Source organism: Macrosteles quadrilineatus, unplaced genomic scaffold (genome assembly GCF_028750875.1).
Source record: "Macrosteles quadrilineatus isolate MER2022 unplaced genomic scaffold, UCM_ALF_1.0 Scaffold_3__2_contigs__length_128488019, whole genome shotgun sequence".
Classification (NCBI taxonomy): domain Eukaryota; kingdom Metazoa; phylum Arthropoda; class Insecta; order Hemiptera; family Cicadellidae; genus Macrosteles; species Macrosteles quadrilineatus.
In genome coordinates this window covers 1,409,004-1,424,087 of record NW_026542596.1, presented here as the reverse complement: position 1 = coordinate 1,424,087, position 15,084 = coordinate 1,409,004, and the positions used below count along the sequence as shown (strand labels likewise).

The 15,084-nt window shown below is 36.5% G+C and overlaps 2 protein-coding genes across 4 annotated transcripts in view; one reads left to right on the top strand and one right to left on the bottom strand.

Annotated features, from left to right (window-relative positions):
• Positions 1-1,627: 1,627 nt before the first annotated feature.
• On the top strand, positions 1,628-5,908 carry LOC128988418 (uncharacterized protein K02A2.6-like). The gene is made up of 2 exons (XM_054409682.1): positions 1,628-2,177; positions 3,606-5,908. The coding sequence occupies exons 1-2, from the start codon at positions 1,628-1,630 to the stop codon at positions 5,906-5,908; spliced, it is 2,853 nt and encodes a 950-aa protein (XP_054265657.1).
• A 412-nt stretch (positions 5,909-6,320) lies between these two features.
• Positions 6,321-15,084, bottom strand: part of LOC128990121 (protein tumorous imaginal discs, mitochondrial-like) — a 31,298-nt gene continuing 22,534 nt past the window's right edge. The window contains exon 9 of one of the 3 annotated variants that reach the window (XM_054412380.1): positions 6,321-6,662. In XM_054412380.1, coding sequence (XP_054268355.1) covers positions 6,514-6,662 — 149 coding nt within the window. In that variant the 3' untranslated portion in view covers positions 6,321-6,513. The remainder of the gene's footprint in view (positions 6,663-15,084) is intronic. The other 2 variants (XM_054412381.1, XM_054412382.1) reach the window with 2 other exon arrangements.

Below are 15,084 nucleotides of genomic sequence, written 5' to 3'. Positions count from 1 at the left end.
TCCTTGCCCACACAACTAACTACAGTAGTACAGTAAAATTAATGGTGTAAATAACTAAATATGTGTATATACAGTTTATAACTTTTAGCGTATTAAGTGTTGGCAAGACATTTAAAACAGTGTCACAACTGTAACTGCCATTCTACCTTCTACCTCTGAAGAAGCCCCTGAAAGGGACGAAATATCAGTTTAATGTGTACTTTTTATGTGTTTTGACCTCCTGGAACTCTTTATTCAGGTTAGTTAGTTGTGTATCCTTCTTTCTCCTTAAAAAAGTAAACAAATATTTATATTTTGGTAAAAGCTAATATAGATGATAATACAAACTGTTAAAGTAATTAGCTGATATCAAACAGCAGAGAACATGTAGTGCCAAAGGCATACAAGGGGAGTTGCCCTAAGAAGGATTATAACATGCAAGGTCAATGTTCATAATTCTCCAGGTCACTAAAACTCCTTTGGCATAACAAGTGTAGATTGGAACTATCAAAAAATAAACTTTGTTGGTTAAATGCTTCACTTTGATTGATTTGTTTTACTCAACGAACCAAAATAATATATTAAGAAAACACATTAAATCAAATCTTTCCCATGAATCAGACAATTTTTTTTACATCATACTACACAGAAATAGGTGCTTTTCCATCTGTATTGATTGGCTGGAAAGTTGCCCTTTGCCGTGCCTACACACAGAAAAGTAACGTAATGTACTTTTACGCCACACTACATTATTTTGACGAACTTCCCACGCAAGTATTTAGTCCAGAAAACAGCTGTTTGCCGCCAGCTTATTCAAATGGGGTTTCATTGCGTACTACTGTGCTGCAATGAGTTTTACCGGACACCAATCAGCTGATTGTACTGTATTTAGTATTTAGGTGGCAATGAGTGGTTATAAACAAAAACATAACCTCTCAATGACTAGTGATTTTTAGTCCTTTAGTTGGTGGAAATATATAAGGATTTGTACAGATTTAGTAGTATGGCGTAAACTATCGTACGTCACTCGTCCAAAATGTGTGTACCGGACTCGTATGGTAATCCCGTACTCGACTTCGTCTCGCACGGGAACGACCACACTCGTCCGGTAAACACTTATTTTCAGGACTAGTAACGTAATATACTATTACCGACACACTTAGTCAGCTGATGAAATAAACAGCTAATTGCAACGGCCTATTTTATTTTCTGAAATATAAAAATATTGTAATTTATGTTATGTTACACTCATCCTTAACTCATATTTGGGTTAAAATATGCACATAGCACATCCCCATCTTAAATAATTGATAATTGAATTGAAAATTAATTGACAACTTAACTGCTACCAAGACAATTAATTAAGTAAGCAATCCAAGCATTAGTGTAATATATAATCAAGGCTTAAGAGGACTAGATTGTTTTAACGGTGTTGGCTGCACTGTACCAATGCCGTGACGTCATTGCTACCTACCAGATTGCCCGCTGAACGGCTGTCTAACGTCATCCATGCTAAAAGTAAGTCATGTTCTATGTTGTGCGTTATACCTAAAAGTAGTGCAGTTCTTTATACATTTCATTGGCGCAGTCGGTAATTACGGATTTCTTTCTATGGATTAAAAAGTAAAAATCTTTTCCGCGAGTGTTAATGGGAGACAAAAAGGACAAAGGAAAAGGATCTACTGTGACGAAAATGTCAGGTATTGGGAAGGTGGGAGAGTTTAATCCCCATGAGGAAGCCATTGAGTCGTATTTAATGCGTCTCAAACACTATTTCAAGGCCAATAGTATTGAAGATGGTAGTAAAGTTTCAGTGTTGATTACTGTTCTGGGCCCTAAAATATTAGCAGTTTTGTCAGATATTGTGTCTCCTGATGAGGTGGATAGTAAATCTTATGAAGATTTGTCAAAAGTATTGGTCAAACATTTTTCCCCAAAGAAGTTAGTAGTGGCGGAACGATACATGTTTTATTCCAGGGTACAAAAGCCTACCGAAACTATTTCTGAATTTGTTGTAGCTATCAAGCATTTGTCTAGTACTTGTAAATTTTCTACATTTCTGAAAGATGCCCTTAGGGACAAATTGATTTCTGGAATTAATAATGAGGTGATACGACAAAAATTGTTGTCTGAAGACTTAGATTTTGAAGAAGCTCAGACTTTGGCTCTCAGGCTGGAACAAGCAGAGAAGCAAACAGGTCTTTTCAGTTCGAAACAGGATGTTAACAGTTTGAGTATGAAACGTGGTAAAAATGTTTTACCTGCTAGCTCTTTTAATAAATCCAATGTAAATGGTTATTTTAAACCAAATATGGGGTTTAATGGGAAAAATAAGTGTTACAGGTGTAATTCAGTGGAACATAAAGCTAATGATTGTCCATATTCTAGTTACAAGTGCAATGCATGCAATATGGTTGGGCATTTGTTCAAGGCTTGTAAGTCCCGAAATAAATTTAACAAGCAGAATTCAAAGTCCAAGAGTGGAAGATTTGCCCCACACAAGGTGCATCATCTTAATTTGGAAGAGGAGGACCCTAGGCCTAGGCCTAACTTGGATATAGTCAAGGAGACTCGGGACTTGTGTTTGTACAATCTAGGCCTATCTGACGGTACAGAAGCTTACAAGGTAAGACTAATGATAGAAGATGTAGTTGTAGAAATGGAAATTGATAGTGGATCAGCAGTATCCGTGTGCCCGTCTGAGGTTTTTGCGGAAAAATTTCCTAATGTGGAATTAAATCATGTAAATTTGAGTTTATTGACATACACTGGTGGGGAGGTGCCTGTGCTAGGCCAAGCTGATGTAACTGTAAAATATAAAGGTCAAGAAGTTATGTTGCCCTTATTGGTTGTGAAAATGTGTCGTAGGAACCAGCCTATGTTGTTGGGAAGGAGCTGGTTGGCCAAGTTGAAACTTGATTGGCGTTCTATTTTTTCAGTAGTATCGGAAGTAGGCCTACAGAGTAGGCCTAGTAATCAAATTAATTTGACTTTGTCTGAGCCTAACCCTGTGAGTAGTGTATCAGGACCTAGTTGTAAGGATCAACTGAGTAGGCCTAAGCTTAGCAGTACAACTGAAGTTGATGTGCAAACGTTGAAAAATAAATATGCTATGGTATTTCAAACGGGAGCTGGAGAAATTAAAGGGGTTACTGCTCACATTATTCTTAAAGACAATGTAGTTCCCAAGTTTTGTAAATATAGGCCAGTGCCTTATAGTTTGAGGGAGAAGGTTGAACAAGAGTTAGACCGAATGGTTAACGATGGAATAGCCTATAGGGTTTCCAGCTCCGAGTGGGCTACACCGTTGGTGACGGTTCCTAAACCAAATGGCGTAAGATTGTGCGCCGATTTTAAGGTAACGTTAAATCCGGTGCTGCAAACAGAGCACTATCCGCTTCCGCAACCGGAAGATATTTTTGCCTCGTTGTCAGGATGTACATACTTTTCAGTAATCGACCTCACAAATGCCTATCAGCAGTTAGCAGTAGCAGAGGAGTCACAACCTTTGTTAACCTTGACTACCCATAAAGGACTTTTTAGATTGAGACGTTTGCCGTATGGGTTGTCGTCCGCACCGGCTATTTTTCAAGCAGTCATTGATCAGATTGTATGTGGGTTACCAGGTACCGTAGCGTACTTGGACGATGTTCTAGTGGGAGGCTCAACACGTGAAGAAGCTTGTAGTAGATTAGAAAATCTGTTTCAGCGTCTGATGGATTATGGAGTTCGGGTTAACGAGAGCAAGTGTAAATTTTTGCAGCCTAAGGTTGAGTATTTAGGCTATGTGGTTTCAGCAACGGGAATCAGCCCCCAGCAAGGGATTGTGTCGGCTATTCGAAATGCCCCGGAACCGAGTAACAAGGATGAGTTAAGGGCCTACATTGGGTTGATTAATTACTATGGAAAGTTTATTTACAATTTGTCATCAAAAATCAGTTGTTTTTATGATCTTTTGAAGAAGGACGTCCCATGGAAGTGGACCAAAGAGTGTTCACGCACTTTTGAGGAAAGTAAGTCATGGGTTCTTGACTCCAATATTTTGGTGCATTATGATGTGTCTAAGCCACTTGTTTTAACGTGTGATGCTAGCCCTAGGGGAGTGTCAGCCATTCTGTCTCATATGGTCGATGGAGAAGAGCGGCCTGTAGCTTTTGCGTCCAAAACTCTTAGCCCTAGTGAGAAAAATTATTCCCAACTACACAAGGAAGCATTGGCGTTGATATTCGGTGTAAAGAAATTCCACAAGTATATTTATGGTCGTAAGAACTGTGTGTTACAGACGGATCATCAGCCGTTAGCGGCAATTTTTGGAACAAAACGTGGTGTACCTAGCCTAGCTGCGGCAAGACTTCAGCGATGGGCTCTCATTCTGGCAGCATACAATTTTGAGGTTAAATATCGAAAAGGGGTTGACTTACCCCACGCTGATGCGTTATCACGCCTACCTCTACAAGATGATGAATCGTTGGAATTGGAGGATAATTATGTTTCACATGTTGAGTCTTGTGTTCAAGTAATCAATTTCTGCAGTGTGAGTGATGATTCTCCGATTACGTCTTTGGACGTAGGAAGATTGACGGACAAAGATCCATTGTTGTCGAGGGTTCGGGACTTTGTTTTACATGGCTGGCGGGAGGTTCAAAATCCTATGTTGCTTCCATTTCAGAGGAGACGATTGGAGTTGTCAGTGGACAAGAATTGTATCTTGTGGGGAAGTCGGGTGGTGATTCCTGAGATGTTGAGGGAGAACGTTATCCAGATGCTCCATGAACAGCATCCTGGTATAACCCGGATGAAGTTGTTGGCTAGAAGCTACGTGTGGTGGCCAGGTATCGAAAAATCCATTGAGGAGACAGTGGCGTCTTGTTTTGTATGTCAAGGCACGAGAAATGCCAGTCCTAGAGTTCCATTGCATCAATGGCCGTTAGCCACGGAGAGGTGGCGCAGAGTTCACATTGATTTTGCAGAAGATCCCACGTCAAGACAGCAGATGCTCATCCTAGTCGATAGTAACTCAAAATGGATTGAGGTGTTTCTGATGAGCTCTACATCTTCCTCCAAGACTATAGAGAAGCTTCGGACTTTGTTTGCAGCCTATGGTTTGCCCGAAGAATTGGTTTCTGATAATGGTACCTCATTCACTAGTCTCGAATTCCGTGAATTCCTTAGAAAGAATGGTGTCAAATTCACCCTGTCCCCACCCTATCACCCGGCATCCAACGGAGCCGCAGAACGTTCAGTTCAGGAAGTCAAGAAGAGTCTGCTGCGCCAGGTCTTGAGTGAGAAGCGCAGTCATCCTACTTCTTTACAGCATAAGCTAGATAATTTTCTATTTTCCTATCGCAACACCCCCACTTCAGTGACAGGCGTGAGTCCGGCTGAATTGTTCCTACGCTGGAAGCCTAGAACTCACTTAACAATGTTGAAGCCAAATTTGCTTGATGAGGCCAGGAAGCAACAGGAGTTGCAAAAACGGGCAGCAGATAAACACAGAGGCTCTGATAGGTCCTTCAGTGAAGGCCAGCATGTGTTAGTAAAGACGGTGAGGCAGGAAAAAATTTCTTGGGTTCCCGGCCAAATTGTGGAGTGTAGAAGTCCAGTAACTTATCTTGTGAGGGTCCTGAACCGCACCAGGTTTTGTCACGCTGATCATCTAAGACCAAGTCAGGTGGAGGAAGAGGAAATTTTGGTTAGAAGAGAGGAAGTGCCAGATCCACCGGAATCAGTGACCGTCAGCGTGTCGCCGGAGAGAGTATCTCCAAGTCGGCAGAGTTTGCCGTCATCGCCAAGGGCCAGAAGTCCACCGTCACCCCAAGGACGGAAGTCGATGGAAGAGGGGCAGCGTCCAGAGGTGCAGTGCAGTCCAACTCCTGTGGTTAGAAGATCGCAGCGGACTGTGCGCAAACCAGCTAAACTGGACTTGTAAGTGTGTATACACACGATTCAAAAAGAAGAATTTTTAGTTGGTTATTAAAAAAAATATATATAAAAAAAAGAAGAAAAAAAAATGGAAGTTAAAAAATTGTTTGGTTTTAAAGAACGTTTTATGTTGAATTAAAGTTTTATAAGAAGTTTTAAGTTGTGGGCCAACTATTTTATAAGGGTTGGCGAGTGTAATATATAATCAAGGCTTAAGAGGACTAGATTGTTTTAACGGTGTTGGCTGCACTGTACCAATGCCGTGACGTCATTGCTACCTACCAGATTGCCCGCTGAACGGCTGTCTAACGTCATCCATGCTAAAAGTAAGTCATGTTCTATGTTGTGCGTTATACCTAAAAGTAGTGCAGTTCTTTATACATTTCAATTAGTTAACCTATAAATAAAACACATTTATTTTACTAAGCCAGCTTTATTAACATTTGCCAGAATATCTCAGTGGGTGTATGTACAAAAATAACAACAAAGCAAGTTAACAACGAACTTAAGCTTTTATCACATAATTTTCTGGGTTTCAAGTAACATAGATATATTTGACTGGTTGACAATAATTGCCGACTTATCGCTAATAGTCACTATTTATTGGTTAAATTAATGTATTTCACCACGTTTTGTATCTGTGGAATGATCTTCTACATTGTCTACAACCTTTTTACCTATTCTCTCTGGCCTGACGTCATTTAAAGCATTCCGTACTTGGTTCAGTAGCTCGTCTTCCCCTTCAAAAGTTTGCTTGGAACCTGAAACAAACCATTGTTGGATAACACTCTAGTCAGGCACTTGTTTTAAATTTCACACAAGCCCAATTTTTTTTTAAGTTTTTTATAAGGACACACTAGGGATAGTTAAGCCCAAATATTAATGATCTATGGGTCCAGAATGTGAAAGTTGTTTCAGTTTTAATTGCTTTTATTTAGACCAGCAGGTTCTTCAATTACTCAGTCTAATGATTTAGTCCTGCTGGGTTTAGTTTTAAACTATAAAATAGCTATAAACTTTTCTTAACCTTAAGATCCAACCATAAAAAGTGCTGTTTATTATTGAACGCCATATACCTGTTTCACTAAATAAACAAAGGTTATGTGTGGTCTCATGATAAAAGAGGCTTTAGGAAGTTCACCTTTAGTCCGTTTATCAAGGTAATGTTCGACTCCAGCAAGTACGTTGGCGTGGGGGATATTGGTATGTAGGGATGTAACGTCTATTGTAGCTAGGGTGGAGTTAGGTGTGAACTTGTTGAGAAGTCCCTAATATAGATGAAATATTAAGTTTTACTGTTTTGTGTTATGTGTTTTGTGTGTGTTACCAAAACTAATCTGGACTCTATCTACCAGGTAAACTAGCTGATCCTATCCTTGTATATAATAATCCCTAACTTATTGAATATAATTTGTAAAGTAATCCGGAAGGCAACAGACAAAATGAAGGCCTAAAGAAGTTTTCATTGAAAGGAGATTGTTATTTTATCTATTAATTAAACTATTTTAATGAAATAATCATTTTTAAACAAGTTAGGCCTAGTGTTTATAATCCAAATTCAAAACATAACATAAAAATCAACAACTAGAGATCAGCTGGTTATATCAAGGCCAAGTTCTCTCTCCACTTTCTTTTTTCCTTCCAATATACTTATTTATTTTTTATTGAGTTTAGAGTGATAAATAAATAAATAAATAAAAATGCCTTTATTTGCGAGCGTCTTTCAGTACAAGAACTGTTTTACAAAGTGACTCTTGTCAATATAACTAACTTAAAAATATACAAAAATTATAATACAAAACACTGTGTATGACAAAACAAAATTATAATCTATATACAATATTTTACATCTTTTTCACTTTTCTTTTGAAAGCCAGGACGGAAAGCTTCTTTGGAAAGCTTCTTTTTTAAGTGTTTAAAAATTTAGCTTAACTTAGAAAATACTTAATTTAAGACAACTCAAAACATTAAAACGATGTTTGTATTGCAATTTGAGTTGCAATAATAAAGTTGTAACATTTTAATATACACTACTGTTGCAACAATATCTTAAAAACATTAATTAAATGATAAGATACCAAGAAGGGACAGATTGTAGTGAACTAATACAAACTCAAAACTCATAAACTAATACAACTATAGTTAATTGAATAGTGGTACATTAGTGAAAGACCCTGAAAAATGCTACAATAGTCAGGGTTATGGCCGACTGGAGCATCAAAAAATCCCGTCAAATCCATCCTTCATTGGGGATTTCCATGACTTCCATTACTTTTTAGTGAATTTCCATATAGGGAATAAGCTATTACCGTGGTTCTCATGGTAAGACCTGGACCCGGGACCGATTTGCTTTTTCGTTTTGAGGTCCCTAGAGGCCAAAAACACCAACCGTTCAAATTGATATATGTATATATATATGTGTGTGTGTGTGTCCGTTAGCACAATATCGATAACTGGAGCAAAAATTATCTGATTTTGATGAAATTTTGTGTAAACATGTAAGTCTACATTTATTCTAATGAGTTCACGAACCAGCATGATCAGACCATGGGAACAGGGGTTTATGCGGGGTTTTATGGGGTAAAAATTGGTTTTTCTCATTTTTGACCCTAAAAACATAAAATTTAGCAATTTCTTTCCAAACCATATTGTAGAGCTTAAAAACAAATAATTTAGTATGTTGAAGCGTTTTATGCGCCTAATGGTTACGGAGAAAATTTTAAAAAAAATGTAAATTTAAAACATCCATTTTATTCTTAAAGAATAAGTAAACTGTTGTTGTGTGCTTGTTTATGAGCATATTTTGATAAAATTTGGAAAATGCATTTATTTCGTACCTAACTATTGACATAATTTTTTTTTTTACCCTTCCTGTTTCAAACTAGAGGTACTCGTTAAACTAATGCTATTTAAATAGGGAATAAATGTGATATTTTATTAGGAGAAATTTTAGTGTGAAATGTGAATCCAATTAGGCAAATGGAAATTTGCTTAGTCTGCAGGTTTGCTGTGGCGGGGGTATTGCCTATTTCCATGACTTTCCATGACTATCTCTGACTTTCCAGAATGTGGACACTCTGAATTTAAATCACATTCTCTTTATTTGGCAAATGTAATTTCACTGAAGGACTAGCGAGAGTGAGTCAGTCATCAGGTGGATGAAGGTGATTGGTGAGACAAGAGTCTATTAGAGAGGGAAGGTTTACGGACGTGTCTGCGCCGTCAGATTAACAACCTTTCCTGTGTAAATTGCTCCTCAGTTTTTCTTTCGGTTTATACTCTAGCAGCAAAGTTACTAGGTACTTAAACAAGTCTTTGAATGATTTGGAATAGTAAGAGTGAAAATTATTTAACCGGAATCTTAACTATCAACCATAATTACTTTTTTAATTTTTCTGAACATTTTACATTGTCCTGCATTTAAAAAGAGGTTAAACATTTTTGTATAAATTCATGAGATATTATATTTTTTAAGTACTTCAGGTGTTAAATTTTTTTTTAGGCAGGAGATAGCAGATTTTCATACACAACATAAGACAATTTGTTTTCATGTAGACCTACTTAACAATAATTTACTTCTGTTAAACTTTCATGAACTTGATAGGAGATATTAGATTTTTATACATCGTGTTCTTTATATTTTTGTTTACTTGAGGAAATATTACATTTTATATTATATTTTCAAAGACAATAGAGCGTTGATTATTTTTCATGATTTTTATGGGGGATATTAACCCTCCGAGGGTCCATAGTTTTGGCCTTAATGTTTGCCTATTTTTTGCACATTTGCAAGGTTTTATTAAAACAGATCTGAGAAGCTTAAAAACAATGTTAATTATACTGTTCTATATACCATTTTGTTTGGAAAATCATGGGCTTCAATATTATACATAAAACATAAGGAACATTTGTTACAAATAAATCTTTTAGGTAAAAAAAAAAATTTTTTGGAAGATTTTCAAAAAAAAAAATAAGTTCGCGCTCAATGAAGTTGTATAAATTATAGGCCTATAAATATTTGAAAATAGCCACTTTGTTCTAAATTTTATGAGAATTACAAATATATAATCATATAAGGAAGTACAGTAGAACTCCAATTATCCGAACTCCAATTAACCGAATCTCCAATTATCCGAATCGCTTATTTCAACAATTTTGAAAACGTACAGCTACAGTAATAAGTTTTGCAAAATATCAAAGAATTGTTATTAAACACATTTAGCCAATTTTGGACTTTGATGGAACACTATTGACTTAATAACATGTATAGAACACTTGTACTATGAGCATTGTAAACTGTAAAAATGTTCTGATTTAAATTATTATTATTTAAAAGTTCACTTAGTACCGTAAATGAGGATTTTTCTTTAAAATTCCTGGAATTCCGGTAAAAATCCGATTATCCGAATTTTTGATTATCCGAATGGGGTCTGGTCCCTATTGATTCGGATAATCGGAGTTCTACTGTAGATCTGCAAATAAATAAGTTATGGGCAAAAAACAGATTTCGGTACATAGCGTTTAGCTAAGAATGCATAGCCTAACCATAGCTAGGAATCTGGCTGATAATTTACATCAATATCACTACCTACTTCTTCAGGATCATCAACCAGCCCTTCAAAATCACTTGAATCTTCTTATAATGCACCACGTATATCACTACTTTTGATTTTTAACTCTAAAACAATGATAAACATAATAAAACACATCAGTCATCGGTCCGAGGTTAACTAACCTGTTTAGAAATATGCACGTCAGCTGTCTGCTACAATTACGATCGGCTCGGAGAACATACAGCGCTTAGAGACAGACCTTTAGAAAGCTTAGAATCTAACGAAAAGAACGATACCTAACTCGATCCAGTTCAATCCGATTTTGTCAGTCATAGAGCCTTTGCTGTAAACAGTGTTTGTGAGTGGAAAAATCAACACAAAACACTACACAAAGTGTGTTATGTGTCGATTTTTCGACACCTAACACTCGGAGGGTTAAATTTTTATACCTCATGTTTTTCATACTTTTGTTTACTTGAGGAAATCTTCCATTTTCTTTATATTTTCAAAGACAGTAAAGGTAGAGCATTGATTATCCAATTTATGGTTATCATAAATAGTGGTCAACCAAAAGCAGGAAAAAACAAAATTTTAATTACATTGTGCGCGAACCACAAGTTCCACGAGGGAATACTGCAAAGATATTGCCTCATATGAACAAAATCTTGTCCGATATAACCGTGCGCTATTTTCACTCAGTTTTCCTAAGGTTTTTGTCAATGACAGTTTGTACGCTGTTCTGCTGTGATGTTTGATTCTAACTATGTCCTCTAAAAGTAAACGCACAGTGCTTAGTGTGTTGTGCCTTTAATATACTATATTAAACCCCTTTTGTATTTCACATCCAATAACCCATAACATAAAGTAAACATAAAATAATAATACATTAAATCAGAATCAGGTGATAACTAAATAAACACACTATTAATATAACAAATGCAGACTTCAGGACATAGTGTTTCTGAGAAGCCCAAGATACTGAGGCAGTTAAAATTAGTGTTTGTAATCAACAGTGGAAATGAGAGTTTTCATGGAAAGCTATCCAAGAAATTGGTATCCAAACACCCCAAATCCCCAATTGTTTCATTAGGATAATCTACTGTATACTGTATACTGTGTGTAGGCCTACTATATCATTTCCTGTGTAAGCCTGATTTAGCAGGTATTATTATTTATTAGAATTCAGAAAACATATCCTTTTAATGAAAACTTCTTTAGGACTTCATTTTGTGTGTTGCCTTCCGGATTACTTTACAAATTATATTCAAGAAGTTAAGGATTATTATATACAAGGATAGGGATCAGCTACTTTACCTGGTAGATAGAGTGGTGTAGATAGATTAGTTTTGGTAACACACACAAAACACATAACACAAAACAGTAAAACTTAATATTTCATCCCTATTAGGGACTTCTCAACAAGCTCACACCTAACTCCATCCTAGCTACAATAGACGTTACATCCCTATATACCAATATCCCCCACGCCAAAGGACTTGCTGGAGTCGAACATTACCTTGATAAAAGAACTAAAGGTGAACTCCCTAAGACTTCCTTTATCATCAGCTTCACCAAATTTATCCTCGGAAAAACCATTTTCATTCCAGGACCACCACTTCTTGCAGATAAAAGGGATTGCCATGGGTACCAGAATGGCCCCCTCGTATGCCAACTTGTTTATGGGCAAACTGAAAATGACTCTACAACCAACCTGTTGGTTTAGATACATAGTCAACATCTTTATCATTTGGCCCCATGGACAAGCTTGCATGTGTAATTAGACCTTGCATCTTTTAGTTTTAGTTGTGAACATAAAGTGATTATTTATTATTATATATTATTTATTTATTGTAGAAATTTTGAGAGTTTTGTAGAAGCATGATGTTGATTGTTATTGAATTTGCCTTGTGATTATTATGACGATTCCAAATGCATGTATTTGTCTAAAGGAAAATAAATATTCTTATTCTTATTCTTATTCTTATTCTTATTCAAGATAGCCTCAACCATATTTTAAACAACCTACATTTATTATCAACATTAAAATTCACTTGGGAATTATCTGAAGCTACAGTTCACTTTCTTGACGTCATGGTGGAACTGAAAAATGGCTCAATCTCTACTACTGTCTACACCAAACCCACCAGCCACCGACAGTACCTACACTACAACAGCTGCCATCCATAACCTGGAATAATGAGACCCTTATCTACCAGCTACAGTGCAATCACTGCCAAGCCCAATATATACCACCCAATCACTAAGAAAAGGGATGAATGGATATAGATAGGATGTTAAAACCAACAAATACAAACCAATTGCCTTATATGCATTATGTAGCAAACCACAACTTAGATTTTGATACATGTTTTACCACAAAAGCCATCAAATTCCTCCCAAAGCCCAATGCAACAGCTCCCTCCTCAGAAGGTGGGAACTAGCCTACCACATTACTGACTCCAGAAACCCTCCTGACCTTAATATCAGATAATCCACCCAACAATTTCCTCAGCTAGCTTCACATTTTTTCACTTAACTTTTAATCAACCTACTTTGTGTATATGAGTGTGTGTATATATAGATGTACATAGCAATAATTTTTAATTTTTATTTCAATTTAACAGCACTGTAGCGGAACTTTTAAATTTGAACTGTAACTGTAAATCTTCTTTATTCTCCCTTCTAATGAAGTCCCTAATAGAGACGAAATATTAAGTTTTACTGTTTTGTGTTATGTGTTTTGTGTGTGTTACCAATGCTAATCTGGACTCGTATCTACCAGGTAAGCTAGCTGATCCCTAATCCTTGTATATGACACTCCTCATCAGCCAATTGGCTTTTCCTTAATTTCTCACATACAAGTTAAATTATATTCTTTCGTCCAAGTAACCTGAAGTCGTCTATATGGCAACCAGATTTGACATCTATAACCTCATTGTCTATGGCGTCTAGCTTGACAATGACACCATAGACTTCAAAACCAATCGCCATAAAGAGGACTTCAGGATTACTTCTACTTCAGGAGATACTAGATTTCTTTTATTGGAGACTCATACAGGGTTAGGCAAAAGTCTGGAACCCTCCAGTTAACTTTTTAACGAGTTGCAGTAGGAAAACCAAACTCAGCACATATTTACAACATTAGAAGTTGCACTTTTTCATCAAAGTTACAACTTTGCCCCAGCCCCCAAAATGGGGAATTTTGGGGGCAGCTCCAAATTTTCAAATGTAAACACCTATCATGTGACCCCTCATTTTAAAGGGTTTATCAAGAGAAATTGAATGTCGCAAACCAAAGGTCAATATCGCACCCCTAATCAAAATGGCAGCCATTTTAATTTAAGATGAGCAAGCAAGAAAGTCTGGACACCCCCAGTTAACTTTATAACCTGTGGCAGTGGGAAAACCAAACTCGGCACATGTTTACAACATAAAGAAACACACTTTTTCATTAAATTTAGAACTTGTACCCGGCCCCCAAAATGAGGTATTTTGGGGGCAGCCCCAAATTTTTAAATGTTAACACCTATCATGTGACCCCTCATTTTAAATTGTTTCTCAAGAGAAATTAAATGGCGCAAACTAGAGGTCCATATTGCACCCCTAATCAAAATGGCAGCCATTTTAATTTAAGATGAGCAAGCAAGATAAAGTCTGGACACCCCCAGTTAACTTTATAACATGTGGCAGTGGGAAAACCAAACTCGGCACATGTTTACAACATAAAGAAACACACTTTTTCATTAAATTTAGAACTTGTACCCGGCCCCCAAAATGAGGTATTTTGGGGGCAGCCCCAAATTTTCAAATGTTAACACCTATCATGTGACCCCTCATTTTAAATTGTTTCTCAAGAGAAATTAAATGGCGCAAACTAGAGGTCCATATTGCACCCCTAATCAAAATGGCAGTCATTTTTAAATATCCCCTATTAACTTTTTAACAGGTTCAGGAAAACTAAACTCAGCATACCTTTACAAAAAAAGAGAATTCACCTTTTGGTCAGTATTAAAATACTACATTTTTAAAGTTAACTGGGGGTGTCTAGACTTTATCTTGCTTTCTCATCTTAAATAATTAAAATGGCTGCCATTTTGATTAGGTTAGGTTCCTTTAAAATGAGGGGTCACATGATAGGTGTTTACATTACACTGTTGTTTAAAGATAGGTACCATAACAAATAAAAACAAATCTACACAAGATATCTCAATTTGAATTTTTGATTGTACACAGGGACGTAGCTACGAGTATGTGGCGCCCTTGGCGAATAATACTAGTCCGCGCAAGCCTCAGCAAAAGGAGGGACCGGGGGTCCTTCTCCGGTAGTTTTTTGCAATTTTAGGTGTGAAATAGTAAGTTTTGTATGTTTTATAAAGTTTTTTACAAATATCTCATAGGAATTTAAAATGGTAAGATTTGTGTATTTTAGCAAGTTTTTTTAATATCTCATGGCATTTTTTTAGGTAGCATAGCTGCTGAATATTCGGCCACGATGATTATTTAAGAGTCTTCAGTAGTGCAACGATATAATTTTGTCGTCACAATAACAGTATGACTGTTCTCTAGGGAAATGCCTTTTTTTTACAAACTCTAATTTACCGTAAACAATTTTAAAGTTTGTTATAAAAAA

What these genes read in the sequence shown, in the direction of transcription:
- LOC128988418 (XM_054409682.1), top strand. Translation starts at nt 1,628, where the DNA reads ATGGGAGACAAAAAGGACAAAGGAAAAGGATCTACTGTGACGAAAATG. An exon ending in ACAAGCAGAGAAGCAAACAG is followed by an intron (nt 2,178 to 3,605) that starts GTCTTTTCAGTT and finishes GTGGGTTACCAG; the next exon opens with GTACCGTAGCGTACTTGGAC.